This window comes from Amphiura filiformis, chromosome 6 (assembly GCF_039555335.1).
Source record: "Amphiura filiformis chromosome 6, Afil_fr2py, whole genome shotgun sequence".
In the NCBI taxonomy this organism is placed as follows: domain Eukaryota; kingdom Metazoa; phylum Echinodermata; class Ophiuroidea; order Amphilepidida; family Amphiuridae; genus Amphiura; species Amphiura filiformis.
The window spans coordinates 68,879,173-68,894,793 of NC_092633.1; the positions used below are offsets into that span (position 1 = coordinate 68,879,173).

Genomic DNA, 15,621 nt, shown 5'->3' on the forward strand with positions numbered 1-15,621 from the left:
ATTTTCTCCCGGCTACATACACTTTAAGTACTGGACATATCAATGATATCATTAGATTTATAAATTTTACTTTGAGGACTGTCAAATATGAAAAATTAAAAAAAATATCAATTATTAATAATTTTCTATAAAATTTGTGAGTCCAATGCTCAAAAATATTTTTGAGTCTAAGGCTCGCCTTAATCTGCCCATCCAAGTGTGACTTATACATTGTAGCTCACCTTATAAAATAATAAAGTGTAGTTTATAACACACCTGATTGCTTGCCTTAATATTTCAAGGAGTGCAATATATTGTATGCCTAGTATTTTCAAAAATGCAAGTGGGTGGAACAATCCCTGAAATAAGACAAAAAAATTCAAAGTCATGTCGATGTCTTCTGGGGTTTAATCGCCATAGATCGTTTCAGGTATGTTGTAAACCAAAAGGAAATAGTTTGTAAACACAAAAATAACTTTGCTTTGTTTCTTTTACCACAGAGTGAAATCAAACTTTATGTTAACAGACTGGATTCAGTGGAGAATGTCATCCCATATGAGTATGACACGTAAGTAAATTTGAAAAAAATTAATAAAATGTATTTGGTAAAATGTTCATATGTGACACAATCTAGTCCATGGAGGGCAAAGGTGGCAAATTTGTAAATTGAGATAAAGGAAAATGGAGTAAAAAAACAAGAAAATAAACATCTCAAAACTTTATAACTTTGGAACCAAGTATGCTAGACCTTTGATGATGTTTTGAATATATGATGGCCCAGGCCTTGTCTTTTGAAAATTGCTGGCGAGTGACAAATCACTCTCCTCAAAACTTGTCAGGTGAGCTGTAGGCGAGTGGTTTTGATCACTTCTATTAGTATTACACCAAATGTAGGCGAGTGATAAAAAACTCTCCTCAGCTTCATGTTAGGCGAGTGATGGTGATGATCGCTCACCTCAAAAGACAAGGCCTGATGGCCTAATGTTTGTATAAGGTAATAATTATAATAGTACTCAATTTTCAAAAATGCCTCCTTTGGCCTCCAGATCCTGTCACACTTACCCTTTAAAAGCTTTAATTTCAGTGATAAATTATACTAGGATGTTCTTACATGAAATTCAATGGTTGCTGCCAGGGTTGTAGCTAGGATATTTTTAGTGCTGGGTGGCATTTGATGAAAATCTTCATATTTGACAATTTGTTTTCAGAATTGACCAAATTTATGACTAATTCAAAAAAAGTGTACATTTGTGGAAATTGAAACATCTTGGGTACTACCTTTTACTGGGGTAATGGGTAATATGAGCTTTCTTCTGATACCAAAGTCTCAGTTTTGATGAAGAAAATGGGGCATAAGCCTGTAGATCGGGCCACACCCCTTTAAATCAGATTGTTCATAGTGATAAGCTATCATCTTTGTATGAAAGAAATATGAATCTGAAAAAAAATGGATCACCCATCATATCAAGGTTCAATGATTAAAAGCCACTACATGAAAACACCAGAAATGAGTTGTGAAAATTGTGTTTGCATGTACTATAATTTGATAGATTTGCCGCTCTGTTTTCACAGTGGCAAAAAGCAGGTGCAACATCAAGTTATTATAGTGGCCCTTGAACATGAATTCTTGCTTTCATACCAACAGGTTTGACTTCTGTCAATTGGCACAGGAAACAAGTCCCGTGGAAAACCTTGGGCAGGTTGTATTTGGAGAGCGCATCAAGTCATCACCATACAATTTCACATTTGGGAAAAACCAACAATGCACCAATGTATGTCAGAAAACCTATAGCTTGAAGGAAGTAAAGGAAAAGGCACATTTAGCCTTCTTGAAGAAAGGCATCATGTTAAACTACCAACAACACTGGTAAGAAACAGTAATATAGGATTACATTCTTGTTATTGCTATAAATGTTAAAAATGTGAAGATCATAATAAGTGGTATGGCGACGACTTATGAAACCATCATTAAGATTGAAAGAAACCCAAACTAATTATTAAAAGAACTAATTAATTGCATAATAAAACCATGAGACAACCTCCCAGCTATAAATGCAGATGATTAATTAAAAAATAATTCCTGTACCGATTTATATACCTTTTGTTTTAAAAAGCATTTTAATTAGAGTTTGCCAATCTTGGAAATCTGTGTGTAACTTGTTTAGTACTATATTTTCATGTGAACTTATTAAAACTTGCCATTGTAGGGTCTAAAGATAGAAAAAGCAACAAGAAGAACATAAACAAAAAGGGCAGGAAATTAGCCAGAAGTTGATGGTGTTGAACTCATGAATGTTTCTTGATATTATTTTTTTCAGGATTGTTGACAACATGCCAGTGACTTGGTGCTATGAGGTAGAGGGTGGTCAGACCTACTGCAGTCCTGGTTTCCCTGTCGGTTGCTATGTTGATAAGCAGGGTAGACGTAAGGATGCCTGTGTCATTGATGTAAGTTTGAAGCATTGGTCACCTGTGTTAGAATTGTAAGGATCAAGGAATGTGTGTTTTTGTTCACATGAATTTTGCAGTACAATCCCAGGCAGAGATAAACTCTGAATATTGTGTCTGTTATCACCTGTCACTTAAAAATGCTATGATTGGTTGAATTGCCATTCTATGTTATGCATATGAGTGACATCCTTTGAGTGTAGAAACAAGCCCCTCAAGGATGATGTCAGACACAAGAATGAACTTTTGGAAAACATTAAAGTGTTATTTTTCAATAATATATTGATTTAGACAATGAAAGTTGATTTTTTTGGTTGCTTCGACCAAAAAAAGATAGCGTCGCCTTAAGAAAAACTGCCGAGGAGTAATAAACATTGCTCTTCCAACCATGCCTAGAGTTACAAAATACCATGCATACAGTTAAGGTATCAACCAATTGACAAATAATGTTGTTTGTTTCTTTACCCAGTCTAATTATGGTAACAAAGAGACTTACTACGTATTCAACCATGTAAATGTCACCATCAGATACCATCCACTAGCAGAGAAAGACGGGGTCAATCGTATTGTAGCTGTCAAAGTAGAACCCATTAGGTAAGTTTTTCAGGTATTTTTCTCTTGGTGTCTATAACTTGTATGCAAATTTGAAATGGCAGACCATTGATTGAAGTGTAAGATAGCATATGCAACGTAAAATATTCCAACTTAAATTCCATACGCCCTGTATGGACATGAATAAAGATGTGACCTTAATCACCAACAAAGGGCCGGGTAATCCAATTTAAAATCCACACTATCTGTTTGGGTAATGAAGGGCATGTCTAAGGGGTGTATGGATTTGAACTGGGAATAGTCAATGTATGATTTTCATTACTCAGTAGTCTTATCTTCTTGATAACAAAAAATGAATTTGGACTGCACCATATGCATACCAAGAACACTGGTCAGGACCTTGGCAAGTTGGACACTTTTATTATCATGGATTATGTTTTGCCATTACATGTTGAGTTTCTGTAACACTTTATGAAGAAATCCAGATGTGTGTTAACGCATTTTAGTGCTATTTATTTTGTTCCAGCATAAAACATCGACCAGGTAAACCAGGTGAATGTTTAACCAGCGCCAGTCTGTCTCCTGACTATGAACCCATGGCAATTCCTGCCAATATGGACAATGAGGCAACAATCACAGTCAATTACACATATAATGTTGTGTTTGTGGTAGGTTCTCAGCCAATACATCTGTATCCTTTCATTAAGACGTACACTAACCCTAACACTGTTGAATACCACAAAATACCTCTGGCACAAATCAACTTGGTATTGGAGGGGTCCTTGGTTTGACCCTGGAACGAAGCAAACACCTTCATCTTCTTCCTATTCCTTCCTTCCTTCCTTCCTTCATTTCCCTCCATTAAAAAGTAGTGGCAATGTTAGGGTCAATATGTGTGGATGGGAAGAACCATTAGAGGTAGAAATAGGAACCAGAATGTTACAGTGTCAGTGAACATGAATCCTTTTAAGCAGAGATTATACTGCTTAAATCAAAGTGCTGTATCTAACTGTGGAGGATTACATGGAAAAGTAAACATTTCTTGAAAATGAAGGTATCAACAAAATAAGCTCTTCTGTAAAAATATATTAATGACCTGTTACCACCAAACTCAGACAAAAGTACCAAAATTGAATTTTTGAGATTTTACCAAATTTAAAATGCTGGGATTAGGCAAAAAAAAAACCATGTTTGTTTCCTGTAGCAGGTCAAAAAAGTCAAATGCGAAATGCAGTTTTTTTTTTTTTTTTTTTTTATTATCCATGTCTTCAAATGAAAAAAAAAACCTTTTTGTTACAAATTGGAATGGAATTTTACAGTGGGTCTCTCCAACACACAAAAAAATCATATTTCTTCATATTTAGGAATATTTATGACCCCCTTTCAACCTGCAGTAGTTTTTCACAATGCTCGTTTGTTGTGTAATGTCTAAATGTTTACTCCAGTAGTGATTTATATTATTTTTGTGTGATTTTTCGGGTTTTTCCTCTTTTTTTCTTTGTAAGTGAAAAAAAAAATTCAAATCGCTTACTATAAGCAGTCAAAAAGCGAAATCTTGGCCTTCTGGAAACAAACTTGTTTTTTGGCCTTGCAAGCTTTAAATGATGTATCACATGTTCTCATGCAATCTTTTGTCCTTCAAAAATCAATTTTTCCTTCAATGATTCAATGTTTCCTGTTGATATTTGATGTGTTCATTGGACTGTATCACTAATATTGCTCTGGCAACTTTATTTGGGTTTGTACAGAACAGATCACATTATATATAGATACATATTATATATACCTGTGGTTAAGATGACCTTGGGATAGAGCAGTCGTACCATGTTCTTACGGTTACCAACACAGATGAACTTTCATGATAATGTTCTTATGCTGTTTCTATGTTACAGGCCGATGAGAAAGTACGTTGGGCATCTCGATGGGATTACATCTTGGAATCCATGCCACATACTAATATCCAATGGTTCAGGTGAGTTAGCACGCAGGCTATAATGCTTGTCAAAAGTGTTGGAATACTTTCAAGAGGGTAATGTAAATGACCCCCCCCCCCTTTTCCCTACCAATGTTGAATCTATATTGCTGATGCAATATTGATTAGTGGGAAGGGGAGTGTTGGGAAATTTGGAATGGTTTTAGGCTTGATACCAAAGAAAGCAGCATTTCAGCATGTTAAAAATAACAGAAATAAGGCCATAATATGGTGTAATTTTTCCAGAGGTGTCCCAATCCATCTGAAATTCAGATAGCTCTCAAATTTAACATTTTAAATAAAGACATTGATATTACTATATTAAAGTAAATGGCAGAATGGCTATGAGATGCTGATAGAGTACGATGAGTGTTGTTGTTGCAAATTTCACAAGGGAGATGTAAGGTATAGAAGGTGATGAAAGGGTCCAAAAAATTGTACAGATATCCCTTGAATAAAATGTACATTTTGTGCCATACAATGTTTAAATTATCTCATTTTCAGTGCTGCCAAATAGTTAGTTGTATGTCAGTAGCAGTAGTGAACATATGTTAGACCTGTACGATACTCTTTTTGGTTTGGATATGATGTAAGAAGCTTATCCGTGTTTCAACTGATACTCTGTGATTTAGTAATTAGCTACTGATCCAAACCACATGACAATCCAATGTGGCACATAGAATTATTATACATAGGCTATATGCACTTCTTTGTTAAAATTGTCTACAAAAATTATGAATGTTTTCCATCAAATCAATGTAAACATCCCTGTCAATAAGTATGAATGATTTTTTACAGCATCATGAACTCACTGGTGATTGTTCTGTTCTTGTCTGGTATGGTAGCCATGATCATGCTTAGGACACTTCACAAAGATATTGCACGTTATAACCAGCTGGACACAGTAAGTATCCATCACTCATTTTAACCTGTTAATTTATAGTCACATGTTGTTTTGTCAATGGGTTCTGGGTGCCAGATATTCACTCTCTGATTGCCCAGACAAAGTTTCAGGGCAAGTGCAATTTGCATGATCTGTGTCAGATATGGGCAAGTTTAAAAAATAAGTGAAATAGCACTGTTTCAGTGGCTGTGCCCAGTTGTTTTAGAAGATGTCCACGGACCCCTAGTCAGTAATAGATTCTCATTCCACCCATTCATTTGATGATTGTTTAAAGTTTGATATTTGGGACCCACATATGTTTGTGATAGTCAAATCTATAATAAACTTTGTATCTGTTGCCTTCGCACTACAATATGTTCCTGTAATATTCAATCAGGGTTCCCAGTCACTCAATGGAATCAGAGATAATGAAAATCCATTTATTAGGGAATATGAGAAAACAGCTGAAATCAGGGGAAACTCATGGGAATTTGAGTGGCCCAAGAGGACAATTATTTTGTCATTTTAGCATACAGGTGCCTTGCATACAGCAAATGACTCCCAACAGTGGAAAGAACGGGAGGATAGGGGACAACACGGGGGTGGGGGCAGCAAAGTAAAAGTTGATTAAAATGAATTAAATGAAACGACTGATCAATCGGTAATAAATTAGGGAGTTGGTAAAATTGTTCGCAATAAAAACTTGGAGGGTGGTGATACATTTACGAACTGCGCAAGACGGGTGATCGCTAGTAGTACAGCTATAAAAACTGAGTTCTTATTTCATACAAGCATTGCATACAATTCTCCCTTGTCCATCACTATGTAGTTGCTTGATACAGTCCACACACTGATACAATATTGGTAAAGTGGAAATATTTCTCATGGAATTTTATCAGGGAAAACTTGAGGAAGATTGTTTTTTTTGCAATGCTAAAAACCCTGTCAATGCTAATCTTTGGTAATATTGTTTCATTTTAGGAGGAAGCCCAAGAAGAGTTTGGATGGAAGCTTGTACATGGAGATGTATTCCGACCACCAAGGAAAGGAATGTTCCTCTCAGTCCTTCTTGGAAGTGGGGTGCAAATATTTGTCATGACCTTCATAACGCTTGGTAAGTTTTAACATCAACCCAATTCAAGTCTCCCTAGCACATTGGTGGAAACATTTCGAACCAGTAAAGGGTAACAAGGATAGCATATGGCAGGCAGTTGCCTGTTGGAATTGAGGGTTGTAAATTTGAGTAGTTCAGTCCTCTCAATCAGTAAGGTGCTAGACTCTGGCATGTGAGTGCTTGGTGGTATGAGTTTGAGCCCCACAGTGGCTATTCTGTTCTCATTGAAAAATTGAGCTAGCTTGAAATGCCCTCAGACTACTGCGAATTGTTCCGATCTACTCATACAAAACTCAGGGGAGCTGATTCTGGCTATGATGGTCATTATGTTGCTGACTAGGGTTCTGCACCTGTATAGAGCTGCATCTCTGAATGAATCTATATGGTTTATAAGGAGGCTTTTCTTGGGCCATTGTGGTCAGAGACTTCATGTAAAACACAATGATATTAATGTAATTAATGCTTTATAAATTGTAGCCTTTTTTAATGCATGGAGCAAGTTGTAATTCATTACAAGACATCAAAGATAATGCATTAAAGGGCAACAATTTGCCATTTTATAATGGCACATTTTCTTATGTTGGTGTAATTTTGCATAATGATTGTTTGTTTCTTGCAGTGTTTGCCTGTTTGGGTTTCCTTTCACCTGCAAACCGTGGCTCACTTATGACATGTGTATTGGTCCTATACGTCTGCTTGGGCACGCCTGCTGGATTTGTATCAGCAAGAATGTACAAAAGTAAGTGATTTTAGTTCTCTCATTTATTCAAAAGTGAATGGCTGAAATGGACCCTCTTTACAGGCTGTATAGTGAGCTTGCAAATTTAAGAAGTTCATAACAATCCCCAAAGTGTACTGAACATTACCATTAGAACAGTGGTGGCTTTTATTGTTCAGGCTGAAAACAAGTTCAAGAGTGGCCTTTATATAAGTGAAAAGTGACACAAATTCTTCATTGTCATGTATGTAAAATGTCAATTAATGTTAATCATTTGCTTTCATTTTGCAGCATTTGGAGGAGAGAAATGGAAGTCCAACGTCATTCTGACAGCTTTCTTGATCCCTGGGATTGTGTTTGCTGATTTCTTTGTCCTCAACTCTGTGTTGTGGGTAAAGCACAGCTCAGCTGCCATACCATTCTCAACTCTGATTGCTCTACTTGCTCTCTGGTTCTGTGTGTCAACACCACTTGTGTTTCTGGGGGCTTATTTTGGTTACAAGAAGAGGGTAAGTAAATAAAACACTGGTTTCCAGTTGAAATAGAATTAAAGACATTGTAGTCTATGGGGGCACATCGGCAAATGCTTCCTTACTGACTCGCACTAAAAACAGGGTCTTTCTGGAGCATCATTTTCTTGACTTGAGAGCTTCTCAGCACTTTCTGCAAGTTGAAGGGCAGATGAAGATGGCCAGTGCAAAGAAAACACAGAGTCAAGTGAGATTTCGCAGGAAATTCCCTACTAGATCACCCTATAAGCCATACAGCTTATGCCAGCTCAAAATAGCATGGTGTTTCTGAAATGCCACACATTTTGAAAGCTTAGTCAAATCTTCATAAAATGTCAGATCCTGCTCATTTTTCGTAGACAATCCAATACTCAGGCGTAAATGAGGAGTAAACATGAATTTTTTTATTATTTTGAAGCCTTTCCAAATGTGTAAAGTAACATGCCCTTTTTCCATCTTTAGAAACACTGATATTTTCACTGAGGCAATTAGGAGATTCCTATTACAAGTGTGTGGTTTTTGCCAAGTGCATTATGTGCAATTTTGCCAAAATGTCCACTCAAGCATTGTTTTATGCACACGCATGCGGTTAAATACGCTGCAGAGATGAATGCTTGAAATAGCTGCTTCAGCACATCGCATATTAAGGCACTATAGACTCGTAACATCATGGCTTGACAAAGAATAGCATACATGCATTTTAGCCAAGTGTACTTGGTAGGCCTACATTTTGTACTGATGACCTTATTGATGCTGGCATTAGCAAAAAGCAAGTGGTTTTTACCTGGATGTAGTGTTGATGAATACATGATACAAATTGAGTGTTCATACAAGCCTGATTTATTAGCAGTTTGTTTTACTTATTTTGACCCAATAGCCGATGGAGTTCCCAGTGCGCACCAATCAGATACCTCGACAGATCCCAGATCAATCGTTTTACACCAGGCCTATACCAGGTATCGTAATGGGTGGTGTGCTACCTTTTGGATGCATCTTTATTCAGCTGTTTTTCATCTTAAACAGCATTTGGTGAGTTACACACAAAAGGAGATTCAGAAAATCACTGTTGTAAAAATAAAGTAGATGATGTAAAACCAATGTATTCATGTATTTTTGGCAAAATACCAGCTTTAAAGGTGTTGTATGATTGCTTTTTCTGCCCAATGCTATTTATTTATCTGCCATATAAGTCATTGAATGGAAAGTTAGAATGAGTTAACAGAGAAGAGGCTAATAGAGAGGGAGATAGACAAGGAAAAGGAAAGATAGAGTAAGAGAACAGTTTGACATTGCAGGCATCATTATCATTTAGCATACCAGAAAAGGATGCGTGGTTGTGACACCATCTGCCAGGATCTTTGTAACATGCAGCCTATGTGTATTGTGTAATGCCAGGGTCACAAAATGCTATGTGGGTTGTTCAGCAAATGAGGTGCTGATGTTTCATTGCATGATTCAAAGTTCTTGCACACACATGTTCACCTCTACACATTTTTCGCCGACAACTGTGGACCTGTATTGTGTGCACGTGGTTGTTAACATACCGTGGAACCACACACACACAGACATCATAATCCAAACATGGACTTCTGTGATATTTGACCGCTAACCAGGGACCTGGTATTACACCTACGATAGAGGACCCTACCTCATATGCAAAGTTAGGCACCCTCTGCCGCTGTCATGCTACTGTGGATGTATTTGTGGGTGAATACAAAGGCAGTGTTATGATTCCAACAATGAAAATGCTAAATTTGTTGCACATGAATTGTTATGTTTTTCAGGTCCCACCAGTTCTATTACATGTTTGGTTTCCTGTTTGTTGTGGCTATAATCCTGGTAATCACCTGCTCAGAAGCCACTATACTCCTTTGTTATTTCCATCTATGTGCGGAGGTAGGTTCACACACATTGTATATCACATGCTGAAGAGCAATATTCAGAATTTGTTGGTCTAAATGCTCCACAAATTGATCCATTGATAAGCAATAATCAATTTGATGATAGTAACTCATGATGGGAATAAGTAATTCCTGAAGTGTGCATTTGTTTATCATAGTTTGGGCAACTGATAAGTTTTAGAAATTTTGTCTTTTGACATGAAAACTAATTTATTCGGGGGGGGGGTGTCCATTACTACATTAGGAAAACACTTTATTTAAGATGCAAATAAAACCTGGCAAGTGTCGGGAGAGTTTGGTTTGGCAGCGACAGATCTCCTGAGTGTGAGTTTCAAGTTGTAGTATAACATATGGATAAGTTGTTACAAGAATTGTTAATTGGAATGCCAAAACTAGAGGTATTTGTAAACTGAAAATGTGGCAAATATTACAGGCAACAGCACTAAAACCAGTAATGTAGATTTTCATTAGTACTAACAGGTTGAAGCAAGTTTCTGATATCCATATGTGGATAGTTACAAACATGTGAAAGCTAGTCAAACATAATTACTGTTTTAGCATGTTTCCTATCACTCCCAATTGGTTTAATTGCTCAACTCAATCGGAAGCATTTATGCAGAAATGCACTGTATGTGGTCAACTCCAATTAGACATGTGTAGGCACTTTTAGGTTATTCCCAGCCTTTGACTTCATATGGGGTACAATACATCTTGATAAAGCACTAAGATCTTAGCCTTGGATCATATCTTTTTAATTGTTTATCCTTCAAATCTCTGTAATCAAAAACTAAAGTATTACCCAAACCTTTGTTTCTTTCCTGACAGGACTATCATTGGTGGTGGCGGTCATTCCTCACCAGTGGTTTCACAGCTGTTTACTTCTTCATCTACTGTGTGCATTATTTTGTATCCAAGTTAACAATAACAGGAGGTGCAAGTGTATTTCTTTATTTTGGATACACTTTCATCATGGTGTTACTGTTTTTCTTATTTTCTGGTAAGTATCCTTGTCAACATACAGCATATCCTTCACAGTACTTGGTACAGTGTGTTAAGAACCAGGTACTTTTGATTTCAACAATTTTTACTGGCAGTGGAAAGCATTAGTCAATTGACAGAATTAGGTTTTTTTGTATGTGGACATGTCATGTCATTGTAATGTGCTCTAGCTGCCAGATCCCTACTAGTGTCAAGAAGTATTTTCATTAAAAAAAAATGAGGTACCATATTGCTACATTGATTACATGGCATAAAATTGATATTATAATGATGTTGCGCATTCACATACAACATCCACATTAAAAATTCACATATGGAAAACTAATCAAATATGTCAGATATGGTATGTATTGGTTTCCCCGCTCAAGAGTTTCAAACAATGCGTTGATTTATGAGAAGGTAACGATGAAAAATTACATTAAGCAAAAAAAAAAAATAATAATAATAATAAATTGGGAAATATGTGATTAAATAACTATTGATTGCATATCTTGTTTGTTTTCTCCTTTCAGGAACCTGCGGTTTCTTTGCTTGCTTCTGGTTTGTCTCCAAGATATACAGTGTCGTCAAAGTAGATTAACATCTTCAGCTTAGACATTTTTGTACTGGATACATGAAGTGGAAGAATGAATATAATAAGTATATTTTGACAAATATAACGTTGCCTCATATGTTTTTGTATGGTAGTAAAAACTACTAGATCTTTGTGAGATGTTTCATCCCATACCATGTTACTGCATATATGCAGTGAAACAGGAAAGGACCAAGATTTTATGCGTCGCTGCAGACTTGCTGTGACTCATGGAAGGAAAATTGTCTTCTTATTCCCCTCTCCTTACTAACGGTCTACAGCCGAGCGGCCAGATTCATCAATTTGATTAACAGACATATTTTGTCACGTCAGTACAAGAATGCAACTGTTAAGTTTTACTGCACTAATGTGGCAAGTCAAGTAAGCATGCATCAACCTATCAGATGTTATGTTATTGTTATTCCCAATGGTCTGCTGTTGTATTGGTATTAAAGATTGGACATAAAATCAGTATTCTCACTAAGTCGGTAAACAAAAAGGCAACTGTTTAAAAAAAGCCATTCTTAATGCTGATAGCATGTCTGTTAGCTTTTGAACCCACCTGGGCTTTTTTTTCCTAATATTCTCATCATCGAGTGTACTTATTTTTGTGGGCTATTTTTCATTTACACACTCTGCATGTGTTTGCAATGCACCATGCTGGTAAATTTGAAAACAGCTATGTGCAAATAAATGGTGTTCAGGATCTATACATTGCAGTGGGTCAAACCTGCTGATTCTTCTTAAGTAGAAATGGTTAGATGAAAAGGCTACGAACACTCAAGATTGTATCATATTTTTAGCTGCAGTTAAAAAGTTTACTTGAATGGTACAGCCATTGTATAATCCATGATAAATATTGAGGTTAAATGCATGTGAATCAGGTGTGGTAGGAACATGTCATAGAACCTTAAACGCAAACTAATATTAACTGGTTTTGTGTAATGGTCAGTATGAAAATGTTGTCCTATCATCCATCTTTCTTTTAGTTTAAAATCCAAACTGTTTTTGCCCAATACCTGTTGTACTGGTACACACATTGCTTATAATTTGGGTAGGCCTCAATGTTTACTGACTATTGCCAATAAACAAGCAGTCAAATAGGGCTATGTTACAATAATGCTTGCACTGCAATGGTAAAAGTTAGTATTCTCATCTGGATAAAACAATGTTGGAAATAGTTTTGGTTTGTAATCGTCATATTTCAAAAGTATTGTATATAAAGCTTTATATTCACTGTTCAAATTCTTACTAATAGTGATCTCAAAGATCATGAATGTTTCATGTATATGTATAGAAACAGATGCGGTGAGAGGGGAATTGAAAAGCATGTATCGTTGCTGAAGAGTTTGTGCTGTTTATTTGGATGGAAGCTTGAGTGTGTTAATAGACAGTGTCGCCGAGAGCCATTACGAGCCTGGGGGGAACGCACGGGCCCCCTTTTTTACGGGCCCCCTGAGGTGTCTTTTCTTTGCTTTTGTGGGATTAATGTATGTTTTCTTTATTTTTACAGGCCCCAAGGACCCGGGCCGGGGTAACGCACCCTTAACCCCTCTTGCCGGCGGCACTGTTAATAGATTCTAAAATATGAGAACTATTTTAGGTGGGAAATTTTGTCTTGTTCAGTTCAGTGACATTTTTTTTTAAATGTTGCTGCCAAGCAAATAATTTTTCTATATAAAGGTCTTTCTTCTTGGTACTGAAGCTACCAAGTTGTTAGGGGATGTCGGTCGTAATGTACTTAGTACTCTGGACATAGAATTGAATCCAGATGTGTTCAAAGCAGTTGATATACAATAAATGCAGTTGTGTGGACAATATTGCTTTACATGTATTGTACACACAATTATGATGATGGTGGTGGAATTGAAGCAATTGATAATATATAATGGTTGACAGAACCAAGACATGTTGATTTGTTGTTTATTGTAACTCAACACGTCTGTAGCACCATGTGATAGAGGCTGACATCCTGAATGTTAAAATATTATGTAGGGCCAAGTTGAGATTGGCTAATGTGTTTGTGGAGCTATATTTGTGGAGTAGTGTGCTTGAGATTTTGATATTTTCATACTGCAAAACTGTTCTTGAGCCATTGTTTCAGTGCACATAATCATATGACTTGGGTGGTTTCACAGGGGCTTGTACTGCATTGTATGCATGGGTGGAATTTCATTTTTGTTGGGCTGGTAACTAATAAATGACACCAGCGTGTTGGTATAGAGACCTGTCCAATATATTGAGTCTTATTGCTACCAGACTGTGTGGCATGTAATTTTACTATATTACCAGCTTGTTATCAAAGTAACCAATGATGGCTGCCAGGCTTCTGTTAAAAAGCATAAATGCGTGTATTAAAGCATTCCAATGCAAGGCTCTGAATCCAAACAAAGTTCTAATGTGTTCCAGTACTTGGATGCATTAGATTTTTGTGATATGGGCCCAGTCATACGAATCAAGGACAATGTTATGCATGTATCCTACAACAGTTGAAACATTATCTTTGTGAGTCTTTAGGGACATAGTTTTGGTTCAACTAAATCTAACACATGTACAGCAGGTGCTAATATGAATATGCACAAGGCTTACAAAAAACAAATCACATTAATTGTGAGGATTTATTTGCCTGTATGTGAGCATCCATTTTCACAAAAGAGCTGGAAAGTCAGCAATTGCACTGTCCATATTTGAAAGAAAAATTCTTATGAAAATATGTGTTGCAATAATACATTGGTCTTAATGTTTGTGAGCAAGGTAAATCCTTATGTTGCTTTACTAGCTTTGCAAACTTTCTGCCTCATTTGTTGTGGATGGTCACATATTGGCCTATATATTATGTGTACATACATGGACATGTCTAATTAACAAAGTAACAAGGAATATAGTCATGCACACTTGAATTTATGTGCTGCAGATATCTGTTGTACCAATGTGCAATTTATTCAAAGATTATTGTAGTGCAGGGAAGGTACTTTATTATTGGCTGATCACCTGGAGTGGGATATATCACGTAATTCTTGGATTAATAGACCAGTTCATATCAAGATCGGAAAACCAGATGCAGTGAGCAGTATTTATTCAGTAAAAATAGCAAAGAAAATCATGAATCATGGTATCCTTGTGAACGAAAATACAGCCTATTTGGCCAATGTAGACATATTTTCTTAACATATTGAACTAACACTATTTGGCTCTTCTCAATATGACAGTAATCAGGGCTGTCAACTCTCACGCATCGAGCGTCACACATTCAGGCACTTTCTCACACCATGGTAATAAAATCTCATGCCACGGTAGTAAATAAGAGCTGCCAAAGAAGTAAACTCTCATGCATAGTCAAAATATTACATGAAAATAACAATAATGATGTAAAAATGGTGCAACAAATGGCTTCATTTGGACTTTCATTTTGCAAATTTGACAGTTGACAGCCCTGCAGTAATGGAAAGAAAAGGGCAAATGTTCATCATTTTGCAGTACAAATAATTTTGATGTCACAGGATAAAAACATCAATCTCTTACACAAGACATAACCACATGCTTGATTGTGTTGTTGTGTTCAGGCTATAACGTTGTGTGTGTGTTAGCGTTGATGACCCGTAATTATAAACTGGGTATTCCATAAACAAATGGCAACTGTTTCCGGAAAACTTTGATTTGAACAGGTCTATTAGTTAATTAAGTAAATAATTAGTTATGAGCTATTTTAATATTCAAATCTAATATATAGTTTTCTATTAATAATTTTGAACTATTTTTTGGGGGGTGTTCTGAAACTCGCATCGTTTGGATTTCAAAATTTGATTTCTTAAGTGTATTCCAACAATGGTAATGAGTATGTGTGACTCATTACAGATATTGGAAATGATATTTATGTAACACAGGCATAATGTGCCCTTTTATTGCAACATCTTACATACTGTTAAAAGGTTGTGCATTTGTTGAGGGAGGTTTGGCTACTTATTACGTTCCAAG

General features: G+C 36.3%; 1 protein-coding gene across 1 annotated transcript; it reads left to right on the forward strand.

The window, feature by feature from the left end:
- The first annotated feature begins 316 nt into the window (after positions 1–316).
- On the forward strand, positions 317–13,070 carry LOC140154721 (transmembrane 9 superfamily member 2-like). Its single transcript, XM_072177288.1, has 15 exons — positions 317–322; positions 480–547; positions 1,625–1,846; positions 2,298–2,427; positions 2,897–3,021; positions 3,506–3,647; positions 4,872–4,951; positions 5,750–5,855; positions 6,816–6,948; positions 7,568–7,687; positions 7,958–8,175; positions 9,053–9,204; positions 9,960–10,071; positions 10,902–11,073; positions 11,588–13,070. Exons 1-15 carry the CDS (start codon positions 317–319, stop codon positions 11,653–11,655), a joined length of 1,854 nt encoding a protein of 617 aa, XP_072033389.1. The 3' UTR covers positions 11,656–13,070.
- The last annotated feature ends 2,551 nt before the right edge of the window (positions 13,071–15,621 follow it).